This window comes from Cajanus cajan, chromosome 6 (assembly GCF_000230855.2).
Source record: "Cajanus cajan strain Asha chromosome 6, NIPB_CcT2T_4, whole genome shotgun sequence".
Taxonomy (NCBI): Eukaryota; Viridiplantae; Streptophyta; class Magnoliopsida; order Fabales; family Fabaceae; genus Cajanus; species Cajanus cajan.
Window position 1 is genome coordinate 59691558 of NC_138522.1, and position 20277 is coordinate 59711834.

The window sequence follows — 20277 nt, forward strand, 5'->3', positions numbered from 1 at the left end:
AATATTGTCTAACACTCGTTCTTATTTACCCCCTTCTTTATTTTTGGGAAAAACAGACCAGAAGAATTAGAAGAGAAATAAATAAATAAAATTACTAAATTCCTACCAGGGAAGAAATAAGAAGGAAAAAAGTTATTTTTGTGAAGATCATCACAAAACATTCTCCTCTCGAATTCAAATGAAATGAGAGAGAACTGTTCTCTCGGAATCTCTCCTCTGCCCTGCTTTTATTTTTTAAAAAATATTTCTAAATTAATAAATAATTGGTTTAAATATAATTTTCTTCTTACAAAATAACAGACAATTGTTTATTTTAAAGTGAACATTTTGGACAAACACGCTGAAAAAGTAAAAGAAATATTTATTTTATTAAAAAAATTTAAACAAATGAATTAAATAGTTATATATATAATCGAATAAGTTTTAAGATAACATTAAAATAATTTTAATATGGACTTTAGTTTGAATTTTATTATTACTTTGATTTGAATAAATTATACCCATATCTCCTTTATTTTTTAAAGATTATGATTGATATACCTTTATAATTTAGACCATTCTTTAAAAGTTAAAGAAATGTTACATATTCATATTACAACAATCTTTAAAAGTTAAAAGTTAAACAAATGTTACATCAATCTTTCTATATTACATACACATAACATAACTTTTAATGAATTTCTCTCTCCCAAAATTCTCTCATCTTCTACAAGTGTCCTCCTTTCACTTCTAGATGAGCAATGTCCAAACGTGGACGGGGGCGGGGTATGGGCTAATGGTGCGGTTGAGGAGGCGGATGGTGGAGTGGAAGTTGAGGGAGGTGACGAAGAGGGAGAGGTGGGTGAATCAATTGAAAAAGATGTAGCTTCTTTTTTAGGGTGTGTTTGGGAAAGGAGAAGTAAAAGAGAAGAGTAAGGAAAGAAAAAAAAAAAAGGGGAGTTGCTACGCCTCAATGATCGAGGGGTTTCAATATATTTTTTTACGTAAATTTATAAAATATTTAAAAAAAAAATAATTTAATTATAAAATGAATAACCTAAATTATATTTATAAAATAAAAAGTAAGATAAAATTATAGAGATTATAATTATAAGATTTCAATAATATTATAAAATATTAGAAAAAAATAAAAAAAATTAATAAATAGTAAAAATAAAAAATTATTAAAATTACAATATAGAAATTCAAAAATTTAAGACAAAAAGACAAAAAATATACTTAAAAAATTATTAAAATTAAAATATAAAAATTCAAAAAATTTAAGTGAAAAGATAAAAGTATACTTAAAAAATTATTAAAATTAAATTATTAAAATATATAATAATATTATTACAAATAAATTAGAATATATAAAATAAAAATAAAATAACTAAATAATTTAAAAATTGAAAGAATAAAATATCATAAATATTATTTAAATAAATTATTAAAAATATAAAATATAAAAAAACTGTACCAGTACCCTCTCAAATAAGATGGATACCATAGAATTTCTAAAAAAAAAAAAAAGAGTGTGAAAACTGAAAAGTTAATGAGATAATAACAATAATATATTTTTATTTATCATATTTAAAATAAAAGGGATGATTATGTCATATATACAATAAAGTAGAAATAATAACAATAAAAATTAAATATAATAATAAAATACAACTTTCATTTATATTTTAAAATAAATTTATTTATCAATATTATATTTATTTATTTAAAATAATATAACTATAATAAATAAATAGGATAAAAATATTTATTATGTTTAAATAAAATAATTTATAAAAATACATTTTTTTATTTATTTAAATAATAATAACTTATTTATTTATTTTTTAAATAACATATCTATAAAAATAATCAACTTCTACTTTATTTCCCTTCTATTTTCTTCTTAACAAACAAGTTTTATTTCCACTTTATTTTCATACACTTTTTCACACTTTTTTTTTAATACATAGTAAAAAAGCAAGGATACTTCTAGTATTAATCACACATTTTATCATAATTTCTAATATAAATTGGAATTAGTTTTGATTTAATTAGAAACATCTTTGAGAATTCCTTTACTACAAATATAAAGTATTTTTTTTTATAAAAAAAAACTCTGAAAATCGCTTCTAAATTTGTATTTAAATAGAGTCTTGCTACATCCTTACTTGGTAGACCATGAACCCACAATTTACCTTGTTCCTATTAGACAACAATCAAAAGGAAGAACCATAGGTCATTGAGGGATGCAAAGAAACAGAACCGTAGAAACAAGATTGTTAAGAAAATCAACACCTTGAAGAAAAGTTGGAGTATTGTCTTATATCATACCTTCAAAGAAATAAGCAAATATGCTAGCTGGAAAACCAGAAGTTCTAAAAAAATGCACATCATTTTCGTGCTATTTAGTAGTGGGTGCATACTGGAATCCTCATAACAGGAAGTACATGATCTACTCCTTTCACCATACGAGAAGAGTTCAAGGAGTTAGATTAATTTTGTTTGGATTAGTTTATATTAAGAGGGGAAATGCTATCAATTACTATGCTTTTTTTTTTTTTTGGAGAAATAAGAATAGGGGCTATCAATTGTTATGAGTATTTTTTATTTTTTATTTTTTTGGAAAAATGAGAATAGAGATGGAACAGATGAAATACAAGAATATTTAAGCAAACTTATATTCTTAGTCCCACACCGATCAGAACTACCAACTTTACCTGCATGAACCAAACTTCCCTGCTAATTCAGCTCATAACATTGTATTATTGCTTACTTGAGTGATATAGAAGCGCAGAGCAGCATCTTTGATGTAGCAATTTATACACCAAATTAAAACAAAATTATCTTTAAGTTGATCTCTTTATTCGGGTGTTATTTATTCTTCTCGTCCTTTGTTGTTGATATTGATATTTAATTATATTTTTTTTAAACACTTGCTTGGGTTGGATGTATATATTATCTTATGCAAATTAAGTCGTTAACTTCTATGATGTTCGCGACTATGCAACAAGCCAACTAGTAGGGGGTGTTGAATTTGAACTTAACCAGCTGCATTTATATTTCATGTTCTCTAGGTTCGAAAGCTGGTTGGTTCAACTCCATTGATCTTGCAATGTTACATTACATCTCCAAACTCCCTCTTTATGGTAACATATATGATCTTACTTTAATTTCATATGTTTAACTCAAAGTACGATCATAGTTAACGATTATTTCATAGATTCAATATTCTTTGCATCGTTAAGGAGAAAGATATAGAGACGCAGGGATGCTTTGCTGTTGTTAAGACTTAGATATAACAGAAATGTAAGATAACTAAGATTTGAATTTAAATTATATCAGAGATAACTAATTTGTTCCCAGATATAAGATGCTGCTTAACTCAACAATCCAACACATTCTTCCTCATTTTATTTTTTTTCCACCCTTATTCGTTGGATCCAGGGTAGATTAAATAGAATTTTCTGTATTTGAACTAGAAAACTAGCTTAAGAAGGAGAGCAAATTCCTGTTTGTTAGCATTTACTATCCAGTTTTCGAAATTGACACAGAGAAGCAATAATGAGGAATTGACTAAGTCGGTCTAGTAGTCCCACATCGTTAACGATATACATGCGCAAAGTGTTGATGTAGTTTAAATACGGGACAACTAGCTACATTTGAACATACTTACCTGGATGGGGTCTATGGACGATCAGGAAGGTTCATGGCCTAGGTTGGTAACTTCCATTGCACTTAGGAGGGGTGCTACCCTAAGGTCTCCCCAAGTGGGAGAGCCTACATCATAATTTGTGGTTGAGGGGGTCTGCGTTCGCGCGACCCCTGTCCAATGAAGTTTCAAGATTTTTTATATATGGTCCTTATCAAGTTTGCGCCCTTTATTGTCTATTATCATCCATTTTCAGGCTTTGGTCTAGATTATTTTATGGTCCATTAACAAATTGATGTCTAGTTATATTCTATATAGCCCCTAATAAAATTTAAGCCCAAATTTTTTTATTTATTTTTAAAATGGTACAATCAGTTTCAATTTTTTTATTCTCATGATTTACATGGTCCCTTGTCCAGATTTTGTTATTTTAAATGGAAACGGTAAGTATATTTCTCGAGTTATAACTTATAATTTCAATTTAACTTCCAGTTTTTTGTTCTCTAATGACTGTTATTGCCCCTTAAGCAAAGATAGGCCTAATGTTCAGAATTAGATTAGATTTTAATAACTTTCACTGGCAATGACGTATTTAATTTCAAATTTGTTATGTAATGACTTTTATGTGTCTTAGTCATATTTTGATACAATTTTTTTTTATATCAACTTTACTAGGGTCGCAATTAAGTATTTTGTTTTATATTGTATATTAATTTTACTTGTCTAACTTATATGAGCTTTAAACCAAATTTAGGCCCAACTCTTGTTATATAATGTTTTTTTTAGCATTTTATTAGATTCTATAATGTCTAGTGTGGAATAATAAACAATTTAGGAAGTTGTTCAGAGAGGAATAAAAATAGTGTATGCTATAATGGATAATTCATATCAGAGCCCATCATTATGGATTGTGCGACTTGATAATTACTGTTGTAGATAAATGATGTTATGATGCTAATTTTTTTACTTGTCTTATATTGTTGGTGATTGATATTTAATTAGAATTTCTTCCAGAAACTGAAGCAAACAAGTTATTGATATGCAGCAAGGTAAGGACATGTTTTGCTATGTCCAATAATGAGCATAAATGCTTTTCCTGCTGCTTGTATGATGCCTTGAATTTGTGTTAAATCGGCAATGATACCATTGTCATGCTTGCTGTAGTTGTTGGGTTCTCTTTGCAAAATTTCAGTTGCTGGCTATAATTGTTGGATTTTATTTTGGAAAATTTCACAATAGCTTATGCTGATCTCAATGTAGCTAAAAAAAATTGTTTTTAAATTCGTTAATCCTTTGCATTCAAATCTTTTCCTATCTATAATGTTACTTTTCTATTATTTCGTTAAAATTAGAGTAGTTTGCTACCTAATGTTTCTTACACCTCTTTGACTTCTGTGAAACTAAATCTTAATTTTTAAATCTTTTTCAAAACTTGGATTTGGTGTTTTAATAACCAGACTGCAAGTATACCCTCAGTAACAACAACTAATGGATTTAGGATGAGATATTCTTGAAGTTGTCATAAGTAGAAGAGTACTCAGTTCTCTTGTTTTTCTCCCTCCCGCCTAAACACACAAGAGTATAAGGAAATAAATGTCTTAGAAATCAGACATTTGTGGCAATTGATCCAAAAGAGCCCAAATATTTAATAAACTTTTTTGCAGACATAAAAATTTGCTTGTATAGTTAAAACAAAAGATAATTTATAAAAGCTTGACAGCATGTGAAAGTATGTAATGTTGGGTTTTTATCTTTTGAAAGCCTCACACTTATACAACACAATCACGGTTAGCATTTATCAGAAAAAACTGAGTAACTGGCTTTAGTTACACAATCTAACACCTAATTAATTGACCGTTGGGTTAAGGGCACATAAGCACTGATATGTATATCTCCATTAGTACTATATTTAAAAAAGTTCTTCAACTCATTTGTTTTGCAAGTTATATCATCAATTTAATACCTTATTCAGAATTTGGTACTCAAGTCGCATTAATAGATTCATGTTTAAGGTATTTTTGGTAATGGAGACTAGGTCATAAACATAGATAAGTGAAGCATAGTTTATTGAAAGAAATAGATCTTCTCATGTTAGATGTTGACGTGATAAGGTCATGAGAAAATTTTATATTGGGGTCAGTCCTAACATAAAACTGCTTATGTGAATACATGTGCGATCAATGAGAACCCCTAAGAAGAAACCCAAAATAACCAGACAGAGAATCAATACTATGACTTGGACCTTTACAAAATAATAATAATGCAGCAACTGGATTGAAAATGTTACATGTTGATCATGATGGCACCCCAATGCAGAGGGAAAGAATACCATAAATACACATGCGTATAGTCTTTGACATTTTAAGTAACTAGCAGCTAGCACCCCTAAAATACACTTGCTTGGATTACTTAAGTTTCTGACCTTCATTGCACTTTGGAAGGGTGCTAGTTTAGGGTCTCTCTGGTGGGGAAGCTTACATTATAAGTTGTTAATTTGTGTTGGAATCTAAGCCCAATGTTTTTTAGTTTTGTTTCGGGTGATTTGACCTAGGTTGTTGTACTCAATTTCTTTTGGGTTTATTATTGGCCATTAATTGCTTTGCTTCTTTCCTTGAATCTAAGTTTATCTTCTTATTTAGGGCTTACTTATTGCCCTTGGCTTACTCTTAGCCTTTTCCAATTTTAATATTGAATAGTGTCTTTCTTATGTAATGAAAGTCTGTATTTTAATTTTGGCATAACTTTCATCCAAGATCTATTCTATAGTTTTAATTCAGAGTGTTTCGATGGAGTATTGAGTAATTTAAAATTTTAAAGAATTAGGGTGAAATATTTTTTTTATTAGAGAATTTACAAAAAAATTTATATTACAATTTTTTTTTTAAATTGTAGAATTTAAAAATTTTTAAATAATAAAATTTGAAATTTTTTTCTCTTACCTCTCTTTGAATATTTTTTAATTATTAAATATTTATTATTTTTAAAAATATTAAATATTAATTTTAAAATTATCTTTTTGACATTGATTAATTTTAAAATTTAAAATTAAATAATATTTAATTTTATAAAATTTAATTTATATATATATAAATTGGTATAATTTTTTTTAATCCAAATTAAAAATATATTTTTTTTGAATTGACTTGTATAAATAATAAATTTAAAAATAATAAAAATTAAAATTAAAATAATTAAAATTCTAAAAAATTTTAAAATTTTTCATCCAAATACTATTAGACTATTAGAGTTCTAGTTGCCTTTAGTTCTGTTTTTTTCCCCTATAGTTTGGGCTTAAATTTAAGGTTTATTTGTGGCCACAATTTGTTAGTTTACTTTATTTTGGGCTTGTTTTCGGCCTCTTTCAATTAAATCCCTATCTGTTAATTTTTAATTTAAGGCTTATATGGCTCCGTTCAGTTCAAGTCTATTTTTTAAGGTTTAATTTAAGGTTCTTTTAGTTCTTGATTTTTAATTTAGGGTTTATTTCTGACCGCTTCGGTATAAGTGATCTATATTTTTTATTTTTGGCTTAATTTTGGCCCTTTTCAATTTTAACCCAAGTTTTTAATTTAGGGCCGATTTCTGGTCCCCTTTAGTTCACGTCTATATGTTTTATATTCTGGCTTTATCTTTGGCCACTTTCAGTTTAATTTAGTTCTTCAATATAAGCCTAAAATTTTAATCTAGGTCATAGTATCAAGTGTAATTTAAATTTTTAAATTTTAATTAATGGCTTATTTGTATGAATCGCAGTTTATACTTTCTGTTTTCTTTAACTTTAAATATAACCACTAAATTTTAAGTACCTTTTTTTTTTCTCCTTAGTAGTTTTGCATCATTTGCTCGAATCTTCATAAAGCCCAATTGTAGTTGTATTAAGTCAACTCCAATGTAGTTTTAGTGAAGCCTGTTGTTTTGTTTTAGATGTGTAATTTAACCGGTTAAGTGTTAAATAATTGTACCTAAACTCTATCATCAATATAAATGATATAGATTTACCAACTATGATCAGCTTTGTTGTAGTGGTGCCCACAAATGAGTTTATAATAATAATTAGGCGTGAGGAGGCAAAAGAATTGAGATTTGAGGAAGATGGCAAAGGTGGATCTCTCAAAGATTAGTCTCCGGCCATTCAAGATAAGTGACGTTGACGATTTCTTGTTATGGGCAGGGGATGATCGAGTGACTCGAAACCTCCGATGGAAGACGTGTGGTTCGAGGGAAGAGGCTCTGACCTTCATAAGGGACGTTTGCATACCTCACCCTTGGCGTCGCTCAATCTGTCTCCATCACCGTTCCATAGGCTTTGTTTCGGTTTATCCATGGTCAGGTGATGATAGCTGCAAGGCTGATATAGGCTATGCTATTGCCACCAACTACTGGGGCCAAGGAATAGCCACCAAAACTCTCAAAATGGCAGTGCCTCAAGTGTTTAAGGACCTACCCCATTTGCTAAGGCTCCAGGCTTTTGTTGATGTTGAGAATAGGGCTTCTCAAAGGGTGTTGGAAAAAGCTGGATTCCTTAGAGAGGGTGTCCTCAGAAAGTTCACTTATCTTAAAGGGGTTGTTAAGGATCTTGTACTGTTTAGTTTTTTGTCAACTGATGAAATTAGTTCCGAAAATATTTGACCTTGTTTTAGTGCAAATGATGTAAAATTTATTGCAATATATTTCTGCACCTATCTACTGTAAAGAATGTTTAATCGTTTCCACTAAATGAATTCAGACAACTATTCTCGTTTTGAAGTTTAGATTGATTCCTTCATCAGAAGGTGTTGGAATGTTTACCTTAATCCATTAAAAACAATTATCTACAAAACTGAGTTTGCCTTCATGATATGGTTTACTGTTGTATGCCCGTGGAAACCATGGGAATCATTGCTGCGATATGATATGCGTATGCACTTTCCAAATTCTTGTTACGTTGTTAAATTTTCCCACAATATTTTTGATAGATTGATGTCTTCTCCGCAATTGATATATAGACACAGCATTGTTAATCCGCAGCTATAAAGATTAACAGCAATCATCAGAAAAACTATGAAGCTATATATGATATATAATAGTCCCACATCAGTTATATGACAAGTATGGTTTTGTCACATTATCAAAATGACAACTTTTAAAACCGCCAGATAAAATTATTAAAAAATGATTAAAATAATCTTATATCAATTTGTTTGAAAACAAACCTGTTTTAATAGAAAATTGGTATAAAAACTTCCATCATCCTCTAAAAGACTTGTATCTCTAAGGGATGCGTTGTGAATTCGGTAGCTTGTAGCTTCATCTCAATACATTAAAATAATACCTATAAAATAACCTGGTCTTACAAAGATCTTAAGCAATAGTTAAATGTAACATAATAGTCAAATAAAAAGACTAAGCAATGACGTCGGAAAGTTGTTTTTACGATTATTTATATTATTATTATTTTATTAGTAGATTTTTTTTAATCACATTTTTTTTAATATTAGAGACTTTGTTTAAAAAATCAACTCTAATACTATTTAGATCAATAACTTATTAATTACAAATGATTATTTATTATATATTTTTGAATTTTATAATAATTATCTTAAAAATTATAAGTAATAATTTTTGATTAATTGATAATGTATGATAATATATCTTTATTAAACTCTAATAATTAATGTATAATGATTTAGTCAAGTACATGAATTAAGTCCATATGAATTTCTTATAAAAGGAGGCCATGACAAGTTTCACACTACAGGCAAATTAGTTAAATACTATATAGTGGCAAGATAAGACAACAAGGACGTGACGAGCTAAGTTAATATACTAATTAAATACTATGGTGGAATTCTACCCACAATTTAGTAATGGTATGTTATTAAAGTTTCACCTTGTTAATATATATTATAAAATATTAAAGTATATTATTAAGATAAAATTTTAATTTTAATCAAAGAATATCACTAGAAACTCATAATTAAACATGTTGAGTAGTATATGGAACACCTCCACTCTTGATTTACCACTAACTCATGTGAGTTGATCATTAGTCACTTAGTCGAACTATTGAATTTGATACCAGAATTATTTTTTGAAATACTAAATTTAAAGTTAAAGTTTATACAAGTGTGAAATGAGAGAGAGTATATGAAAAAAAAAGCCTGTTTTGACACCTTTGACATTGTCAAGGAAGTCGCATGTGTTTACAACATCATTGTGTACCAATTCTACAACCAAGTATGTATGAAAATTAAAAGAAACTAATATAAAAATTGAAATAATTAAAACTACTTATTATAATAAGTGAGAAACGAGGAGAAGACAAGAGAATGTGAAAGAGAAAAGGAAAGAGGTGGATGGAAAAGAAGGATAAAATGTTTTATTGAAAATTTGGTGTATAAAATTTAAAAAACTAAAAAATAAAAATATTATTTTTTTTTTTTAAAAAAAAAGATGTACTTATATAAAAAAAAAAATGTGTATATGTCATGAGCCGGAAATAATCCAGCCCATCTTATGTTATTGTTAGGATAGGTTATTTTTGTGGCCTTTTTTCTGTCAGTGTTATTTTGGGTTTGTGGTCCTTTTTGTTAGTATTATTTTGGGTTTAAACGTTCGCAGTTTGTTTACTGTTTGACAGTCTCTTTCATATTTTTTATTCAACAATACAAAAGGACACGGCCCGAAAGAGAAAAGCAAAGACTCCAAACAGTGGCCCAAAAGTACACACAAACAAACATTTTTTTATAGGTTTATGATATATACACCTCCTTTTTTTTTTATAATTATACCTCCTTTTTTTAAAAAAATAATTAAAATTTAAAATATTCTTAATTTTTTAATTTTGCATTTTGTATTTTTTAATTTTACATCCACAATATTTAATTTAATATATTTTTTTCATATTTTATCTTTTTTTTTTTCTTTCAATTTTTACATGCACCCCCTTATTTTTCCTTCACCTCACCTATTTTGGTAGTATGTAAAAACTAAAAGAGAAAAAAAGTATGTGAAAAAAAGAAGAAAGTAACAAATTGAAAGTTAAAGACATAAAATTAGAATTTAAAAAAAAAAACTAATATTTTATATTTTTTTTTTAAATTTAAAGAAGGTGTACTTATTAAAAAAAGGAGGTGTATATATTATGAGTCTTTTTTTTAATAGTTAATTAGGGTTGTTATTGTTTCGTGGGCATTCCGTAGATTAAACCAACCAATTTTTTTGTGCCCTATCATTTCTTGATATACACGTACTGATTTGGTCCCAAACATTGATTAGCGTGTCCTATTAATTCATAGTAAAATGTTCGTTTATTTTTATATGGTTTAGGAGTTTAGATTTCAATACAAGAAATGGTGGGGAGAAAGAAGAACTCAAGCACCAAGAACTAAAGAGGATCCTTATCATCTTAAATTTACATTATATTATTTTATTTTAGTTTTGTATATATTTTTAATATAATATCATATTTTTTAAAAACATATTTAAAATATTTAAGCCTAATTTACAAATTTTCTTTATATATATATATATATATTTATTTATTTATAACTAAATATGACTTTTTTAGAGATCACAAGTAATTTAATAACTCGTACACGACAATTACGCCTTCGCTATTTATATAACTTAAACAATTTTTTAAAAATTACAATAAATAAGTAATTTTGAAATCAAAGTAAATTATGCTGATTTAATCTGGCCAGACATTCAAAACTGGAGTAATGAGTTTAGAAGAAAAAAGAAATTAAGGAGAATGGATTTTTATTTTCAAATGAAGAGAGATGTATAATATTTACAATAACAAGTAAAATATTAAGTCACTAAATTTACATGAATCTATAATTTTTTTTTTTCCTTTTTAAAAAACTTCCAAATTAGTAAATTAAAAATTATTATTCTCTAAAACCTAACCATACATGTCAACACGTAAACAAAAATCATGATTTCTTTTTGGGTTGACATGAATTCACCATGATTTACCTACACTAGCAAAAACCTATTATTAACAACCATTTTTGTTCACCAAATGTTCAACTACGCCATATTATTCTCCATTACATTACATCACTTGCACCCACGAACCTGAACTTGGCACACCCTTATGCACCACAAATAACATGTAGTACCCCGGCGGCGCAATCTCCGCCGTCGACGGCCCCACCACGGTGGCGTAATAAGCCTCCCCGGCCAGATACGTAACCCCACTCAACTTCAACACCACCATCCTCTGATTCTGTCCAAAAGAGTGCGTCGAAAACGACGGTGCAATGATCCTAACCGACACGTCGCTCGCCGAACCATAATAGGGCACCGTGAACGTCACATAGCAAAAAACCCTATACCCCAACACGTTGTTGTTCGTAATATACCTAATTGTTGGCCGCACCGGATCAAACTCCGGCGCCAAATACGGCGGAGAAAACGCTTCCAAGCTGAGATCAGTGGGGTACTCAACCCCGGTGAAGTTGTAATAAACGTGAGGGTTGCTACCACCAGCTAAAACTCTTCCATCTTTTACCAACACCGCGCAAGAGTGATATAACCTAGGTCTTGACGCGGGTGCCATCACGCTGAACTTTTCGCCGGAGTCCGTCTCCGATGGACGGAAAATCACCGGCGTTAGCACCGGTTCACGGCCGTTTTCCCAGCCGGCGGTCCCCGCGGCCACGCCGTTAATTATAACGACCTCGCCGTTAGGGAGGAGAACCATGTCTCCCATTGCTCGCGGCATTGGCATGTACTCCATCACCCAAGTAGGGCTAGGGTTAGTGAGTTTCAGCCTCCCGCACGTGGCTAGGGTTTTCATGAAATTCCCACGTGTGGCGCTGTCAAACGCACCACGTGGCGCTCCGCCGCAGACCACCACTTCGGCTTCGGGGGAACCTAGGTTTTCGTCCAGGGGGAGAAGAACGGAGGAGCCTGAGCTGGGGTAGTTACGAGGTTCTTCACCTGGGATTGGAGGGAACTGTTTTATAACACGGTTTTGTTTGTAGTCCAATAACACGGATTTCGTGTTGGCGAAGATGAATAGGTTTCCGTCGGGTAAAAGGTGCACGAAAGGGTATAAATTATTTTCACTTGCGTCACTTGTTTGTTGGAGAAAGCTAAAGGGAATAGCTGAGGGATAATCGTTGTTAGGATTAGGGTTTTTAGGTAAGAATTCGTAGTTGAATTGTCTTCTTCCTCCAACAACAATGACACGAGAATCTGGGAGTATTTGGTTCGTTGCGTACCATCTTCTTTGTGATAACATTCGTGGGAATTCAACCCAATCGCATGTTTCATCGTAGCATGGGGTGAACATGCGAATGCTACGTTCACCGTCGTTGTAGCCACCGGTTTGGATCAATGTGCCGTTGGGAAGAACTGAGGCTGAGGAACACCACGTGTCTGTTTGTATCATTAAGGGTCGTAACGTGTTTGTGGCAACGTCGTATAGTACTGAGTGAGCAGAACAATCGATTTTTAGGGCAATGTCGTAGGGGTCTATGCGGCAACGGCCATTGGAAAGAGGAATGGATGAGTGGCCAAAATCGGTTCGGTCAAAGATGATGATTTTGTCGTTGCGTAGAAGTTGCATGTGCATTGCTGATATGCCAATGTTGGGTCGCATGAGATTCCATTGTCCTTGTTTTGCAAATAGTGATGATGTCAGAGGCTGAGACACTTGAAAATGTGGGAACAATGAAGCTACTATAAATGGAATTAGGATCATGATAGTGCTCATTGTGTGGGTTAGAAGGGAGAAGGAAGAGTATTGGGGGAAAGTGGTTGAGTTTACTGTTAGAGAGTTGGTGGGGTTGGGGTTTACTTGGAGCGATTGTAGGAAATGGAATTTAGTTTAGTTTATATTTTCAGAGTAAAAGCATGCATTAATATATGATGAGGACAATGGTGAACCATAAAAAAGAGGGCATCTTTGGAATGAATAGCTCATTCCGCAGCTAAAGGGGCGCAACTCAAGGAATACAGTTTAAAGCCAAGAAATATGATTACAAATAAATCTACACATCTTCTGTTCATTTTAAATCATATTGTCCTCGTGGTCAGAAAATATAGGGCACCAGACTAAGGGTACTTTTGAATGTGTAAAGCTATTTTTTTCAAATATGATTACTCAAGAGAGTCAGGAGAAAGTTTATTTTTGAAAATAATAAATTATTATTATTATCGGTGAATAAAATGAAATGTCATATAGTCAATGAAGTGTGACGTATCATAAGAGCTAAAACTGGAATGAAATATAAATAAAAGCTAGCCTTATAAAATCACTTAATCAAGCCGAAGTTATAACACCTTCAAGACACTACTACAAAATCATTATTTTACATCGTCAATTTTACATCGGTTTAGGTAGAACCGATGTAAAAATTAGATACGGTGGCATATTCGTAAATATGAATTGAATATAAAGCAAATCTACATCGGTTATATATAAAACCGATGTAATTAGTGAGTATTTTACATCATTTTTAACTAGACCGATGTAAATTTAAATATTTACAAGTATATCTACATCGGTTTTCAAAATAACATGTAGTGCCTCAAAGCCATATGCCAAAGCCAGGTCTCCTTCTTCCCAATCGTCTAGGTCAAGACTCGCCTCCGCGTCACCAGTCTCCTCCTCCACCATTCTCACAACGTCAACAACCCTAACCCTAGTTTATTGTGTCACAGCCCGCATCACTCTTGTGGGCCTTTGGGCCTATGGATGAAATCTTAGATTGGGCGTTTCCTGCGGAGCATTGCGGCGACTGAGTCGCAGCTGTGGGCGGCGTCGGAGTGCGGCGTGCGGTTCTGGAACTTCAAGGATCTTTACTCGTCGTGGTGCGGCGTTGGAGAAGGAGGCATTGTGCGGAGCGGCGACGAGGACAGCGCGCCGTTTTGGGAGTGGGTGTGGAGTTCGCCGACGCTGTGCTTGGTTGCGGGCGAGGGGAATAGGTTGGGTTGCAGTGGACACAGGGATGGGAAGATTAGGTGCTAGAAGATGGATGATGAGGGTTTGGATGATGGTAACAACTACGATTGGAGCAATCGGTTTAAGGAAAGCTTGTCTTGGCAGGCTCACTGTGGCCCTGTTCTTTCCCTAACGTTCACCTCTTATGGTCAGTCTTCGCTCTTCCCTGTTAACTTTACTGCTCTGCACCAATTATACTTGGGCTTGTTTAGATTAGGATCATTGTTAGCCGTGTTATCTCGTGCTATAGGTGTTTGTTTATCATTTTTTCTTCTTCTTCCAATTGCAAGTTTTAAAGTCGAGTGGGACAAGAAAGGAACAGCTCACTCTTCCCATCAGAAGATGGCTCGTGCCTTGGCCGGGTCGCCTCAGTCTATACTGAGTGGAATCGGAAGCTGGTCGGGTCGGAGCGGTTGGATGGATGAAGGTGTGTTTTTGAACACCGTGTGTAAGGTGTTTGTGAAAATGCGTAGCTGAACTTGCATGTTTAAATGCGGTGTTTTGTTTTTGTTTTTTGTTTATTAGGCTCGTTATCAGGTGAGACCGGAGCAGGTGCAGTGAGTTTGTTGGTGAAGATGGTCTTGCTGTTCTTCTTGTGCATGGTTTTGGTGCCTTCTGGGAGCATTACCGTGACAACATACGTGGTTTAGCTGAATCTGGAAATAGTACTCTTGTGGGCTGAACTATTGAGAGATTTTATTGTTAAATGTTGTGGATGAACCAGTCCACCTTGTTGGCAACTCAATTGGCGGTATGATTTAAACATAATTTGGGTACCTTGCCTAAAAAATCTATCCGTTTCACACATTACTGCAGTAACTTCCTGTATATAATTCTTTTTGCCTGTTTATTCTTGCTCATGTTGATGAGTCGATCATTTAATTATTACTTTTCTGTACTCAGGTTATCTTGTTGCTATTGTTGCTAGTATTTGGAGTGTTTTGACCAAATCCATTGTTGCTATTGTTGCTATGAGATTGATTATATTGCTAGGTATTGTTTCTATTTAGCAAGAGTTGCTATTTTTTTATGTTGTTGTGGTTATTTTTGTTAACTTGTTATTATTATTTTGATCTAACTTAATTATTTTATTTATGTTTGCATATATAATTATTATATAGTCTCAGCTAGGGAACTGAAACCTGAATTGAGATTATTATAAAATTTGACATGTTTTTTTTTCTTTGTTTCTTTTATTTCAATTAGTTGTTTCATCTAGATTATTTTTATGTTGTCAAAGAGCAGTGTGCACACTAAATGCACGTTAAATTACCTCTTGATCCGTAAATTGTTTTTCTATGGTTTTTGTGTTTGTGTGCAGCTTAGTTTGCCTACCAGGGGTAACTTTAATATTCTGAAAATACCAGTAGTAGCCTATATTGGAAAAATAGGGGAAATCAAAATAAGTAGCAGTCCTAAGAATATGCTGTAAATATATTAGAACATGATGTTTTTTCCTTAACAATCAGCTACAGCAGCTTGTTATTTGCAAAGTTGATTCCCAACTAATTTCTTCATGAAGAAAGCAGTTGAAACCCTGGGATAAAATCTTGCCCTGTTAGAAACCAGAAAAGGATAATGTGAATTAGAGTTTAATAAACATGTTTACGAGTTATCAGCATAAAGAGAAATTACAGTGTAAAACTAAAAGGTTCTTCATTCAAAATACCACAAAAATTATGTAGTAGGTGATCCAGCTACTGATTTGGTTCCATTCCAACCAAGGTATTGTGTTGTTTTTTTTGTTGCTGCTATTATAAAAGCATGGTCTTTTGATTAATAGCCTATAATTTGGGGTTTTGTTGTGTTTTCAGACTGACCTCCGTTTCCAGAGCCATGCTGTTCTTGCGTTGCAAAAGGCTGTCGAGGCATATTTCTTTTTGTCGAAGCCGATAGGTTACTAGGGGAAATAGGTGTTTACTATCAGTCATATTAATTGTGATAGGCAAATATAGCTAAAAGTTTGCGAAGGTCTGATTTTTAGAAATTTGGCATGTAATTGATTTTTTCCAAGTAGGTGATCCAGCTGCTGATTTGGTTCTAGTCCAACCATGGGATGAATTTTCATATAATTTGAATTTTTATTGATCTAAAAGATGCATTGAACCATATCTGTAGCTGCATATATTTCATAATTATTGAATGGATTTTATATTTTTAACAAGTTAGTCTTTTTAATTTTGCGCATCTTAATGCACATCTGATATGAAAACTTTAACGGTGATCTAGTGTGGTACTTGGCTGCGGGAGAGCACTTGATGGAGCACCAGCTAAGAATCTATTTTTTTTTTAAAGCAATCTACATCGGTTTAAAGTAGAACCGATGTAGATATGCGTTCAAATCTACATCGGTTTTATTTACAACTGATGTAGATTTGAACGCAAATCTACATCGGTTTTCTGACAACCGATGTAGATTTGAACGCAAATCTACGTCGGTCTATTCTACATCAGTTATAAAACCGATGTAAATTACCTTCCAGAACCGATGTAGAATAATGCTTTTGTAGTAGTAACCTGGGATCTTTAAACTTTAACAATCCCAGATTGCCTTCCTTATTTTCTCCTCTAAGAATGGTGTAATTAAATATTATTGGCTGATCATCTAAATGTTTAAAAGACTTCATCTTATCCGATGTTTTCTGAAAATGATTCTTGAAGTGTTCTCAATATTAATGTAATATTTTATTGCTCCACTCCACTCCAACTCTTGTTCCCTCTGCATTCTGACTTAAAATTTCATTTACTTTTCTTCTCTTATTAATGCCCCCATGAAAGAATTTTGTGTTTGAGACCGATTATTGCTTTCTGGCACAACATACATACAACAGTTCATGGTTCACAGCATATAAATTTTTTCAATGCATTCCCTCTTTGCACTCATCTCATCTTGGTTGAGATTTGAAATCTCCCCTCCTAGGTCCCACTTTTGTAACCCGACTTCCCACTCCTTATTTAGATGAAAAAGATGACTATTCTTTTTCTTAAAAAGAACTATGCCCTTACAATATAAAACAGTTTTGCATTTTCAGCCAATTACAAATTACCTTATGTGGTGAACTTATTAACTTTTATATTACCCAAAGTTTATATCACTTTTTATCAGTTAATTGTATAAAAATAAATTTAAACTGACAGTTAATAATCATTATATTATTTTCCGCCAAAAACTGACAATTCACTTCGAGGACTAGATTTAAACAAAATTCAACTAGCTGCTGGTCCAATCAAGCCATCACCACAATACATAGAAAAAACGTCGAATCTTCACTGGGTATCACAACAGGTAGGTTTTGAGGAAGATCCTATATTATCCGTACTCGTATTTAAAAATAATATCGGTATCTAGTCTCGTATTCGCGCTAATAATTTTGATTCCTATCCTCATATCTGTTTGACATCTATATATTCATATTCGTACTTACGATCCGCATTTTACTTATATATATAATAAACAAATTAATAAAAAGATAACATTTCATACAAATAAAAATAATATTAATTTATCAAGTCTTTAATATTATAATTCTTATAAATAAAGATTATAAAATATTCAATTCTTATAAATAAACTTTAAAAAAATTCAACAAATAAAAGTTGTAATTAAATTTTTAACATCATGATCTTGTGTTAATAATATTCTCCAAAATTTATGAAAAAAATTGTACGAAAATTAGTTAGATTAAAATTTTAAATTAAATTATATATTTCAAATTTAAAAAAACAAATATATAGACATTTGATCTCATCATCGAATCAACTTCTATATATTTTAATAAACGTTTGTCTTCTAAGTCTATATATTATTCTGGTCCAATTATACCAATAGAAACTACACAAAAAGAAGATGAATGATTAAACAATTTAAATTAATAATTAAAACAAATAATAAAAAATAAAATAACTTTTATTAAATAAATAATATTTAATTATTTATTACCTTATTACTTGTATTACAATCAACTTTATGCACACATAAGTGTTTCCAAAGTAAATTCATGGAGTCTAGAACAATGATGACTCAAAAATTTACATTCCATATTCCATATGCTAAATGCAAATTCTGAAGTTACAGTTGAAATTAGGATTACCAAAACATCCTTAGTATTTTTATGCAAAATTGGATACTTGATCCCATTTGTTTTCCACCATCCAAGAATGTCAAAAGTAGTACTCTTAGTCAAAAAATTTCTTCCAAGTACTATTTAAGACTTTGTTTGTGTTTTAATTGTATCATTCACAAATGACTCATAATTACTAAGAAAATTGATAATATTTAGATATCCAAGTTTAACTCATTGATATTTATTCATGAAGTTGAACTTTTCACTATTCTCTTAGCTTTAGTTTAATACTCTTCAAATAATAAGTAATTCAATTTCTTAATATTATTAATTTCAATTAAAGATGAGCCACCATAAAACTTAGAAAAAAATATTTTCTTAATATTATTAATTTTAATTAAAGATGAGCTACCATAAAATTTAGAAAATATATGTATATACAACTGTAGGGTGGGGCAAGTTGGATAGCATAGCATCGTACCCGTACCTACTAAATTTTGCAAATTTATACCCGTCCCATACCCATTTCTATATAAATGGGTATTTACCTGTTTCCTATGAGAATATTTTTGTGAGTGTTCACAGGGCTCGGGTCCATTTTGCTATTCATAATCTCTACATACATGTTGTGACAAGTTCAAATGTGTGCGTGCAACTTCACTTGGTCCGAAGAAGAAACAACGTTGTACCAGTTATTGTCGTTTAATGGGATTATGGTATCTTTTGCTTCGCATTCAAGAGCTCCCTATAACACATCATTTAACGGGCAATTTCGCCTAAAGCATTCGTGAATTTCGCTATGCCAAATCCATTGGTGATGCTTTGATTATGTCGGTGGGAGAAAATAAAACAGCCACACTTGTGGCCCGTCACCTATTACATTTATTCATAAACCGGTACGTCAAAACACTCCATGTCTTTTAATATTTTAGTTGAGTAAAATATAAAAAATTTAATTCAATTTAATACACATATTACAGTAGTAATTATAATAAAATGAGAGTTGACTTCATATAAAGGAGAGTTACAATTATTAAAAGGTAAATATGTCTTAAGAAAAGTGTAAGTCAAAAGATAATATTCTCTTTATTTACTGTATAAATATTGATATTGATTTATATATAATATAGATATAGAAAAAATAAAATAATTATAGAAATCTAAAAAAATAAAATGAATTAAAAAAATAGATAAAATATAAGTGTTACATATATAGTGAGTGAAATAATTATAGGAAATATAATAGTTTAAAAAAAGTGGAGCTAAAAGAATTATACAATATAATCTCTTTATATATAATATAATACAGAAGAAAAAAAATACTTTATACCTCTAATATTTATTTAAAAATAAAAATAAAGATAACAAAAATTGCTGCAAAGATAATAATGCAAAGATAATAATGATGACTTAGTTTAGTAAAAGCAAGAAAATTTCTTAACGACTGTCACTACAACAAAATGTACAATTTATGGCGTTTCGTGTGTCAGAAAATTCAGTCATTTTGTGGCGGTTTAAAACCGCCACAAAATTCATCTAAATTTTGTTGGCCGATTTTAAAAAAGGTTGTCCCGACATATATTTTGAATTAGTTTTAAAATTTGTCCCTCTTATTGTGAACTAAATTAGGAAAAAGATACTCT

The 20277-nt window shown here is 31.1% G+C and overlaps 3 protein-coding genes and 1 non-coding gene across 5 annotated transcripts; 3 read left to right on the top strand and 1 right to left on the bottom strand.

Annotated features, from left to right (window-relative positions):
• Positions 1–3647: 3647 nt before the first annotated feature.
• LOC114915870 (U1 spliceosomal RNA) lies at positions 3648–3807 on the top strand. Its single transcript, XR_003804060.2, has one exon. It is a non-coding gene; the product is annotated as a U1 spliceosomal RNA (small nuclear RNA).
• Positions 3808–6818: 3011 nt separating this feature from the next.
• LOC109798122 (uncharacterized) lies at positions 6819–8377 on the top strand. The gene has a single exon (XM_020358340.3). It carries the CDS (start codon positions 7724–7726, stop codon positions 8258–8260), a length of 537 nt encoding a protein of 178 aa, XP_020213929.1. The 5' UTR covers positions 6819–7723; the 3' UTR covers positions 8261–8377.
• A 2980-nt stretch (positions 8378–11357) lies between these two features.
• Positions 11358–13340, bottom strand: LOC109796086 (glyoxal oxidase-related protein). Its single transcript, XM_020355714.3, has one exon. The coding sequence runs from the start codon at positions 13338–13340 to the stop codon at positions 11673–11675; it is 1668 nt and encodes a 555-aa protein (XP_020211303.1). The 3' UTR covers positions 11358–11672.
• LOC145949375 (uncharacterized) lies at positions 13144–16734 on the top strand. Of its 2 annotated transcripts, XM_083059165.1 has the most exons (5): positions 13144–14718; positions 14869–14997; positions 15096–15321; positions 15474–15563; positions 16385–16734. In XM_083059165.1, the coding sequence occupies exons 1-3, from the start codon at positions 14601–14603 to the stop codon at positions 15218–15220; spliced, it is 372 nt and encodes a 123-aa protein (XP_082915291.1). In that variant the 5' UTR covers positions 13144–14600; the 3' UTR covers positions 15221–15321; positions 15474–15563; positions 16385–16734. The 2 variants fall into 2 exon arrangements, with proteins under 2 accessions (XP_082915291.1, XP_082915292.1); XM_083059166.1 differs by lacking the exon at positions 15474–15563.
• The last annotated feature ends 3543 nt before the right edge of the window (positions 16735–20277 follow it).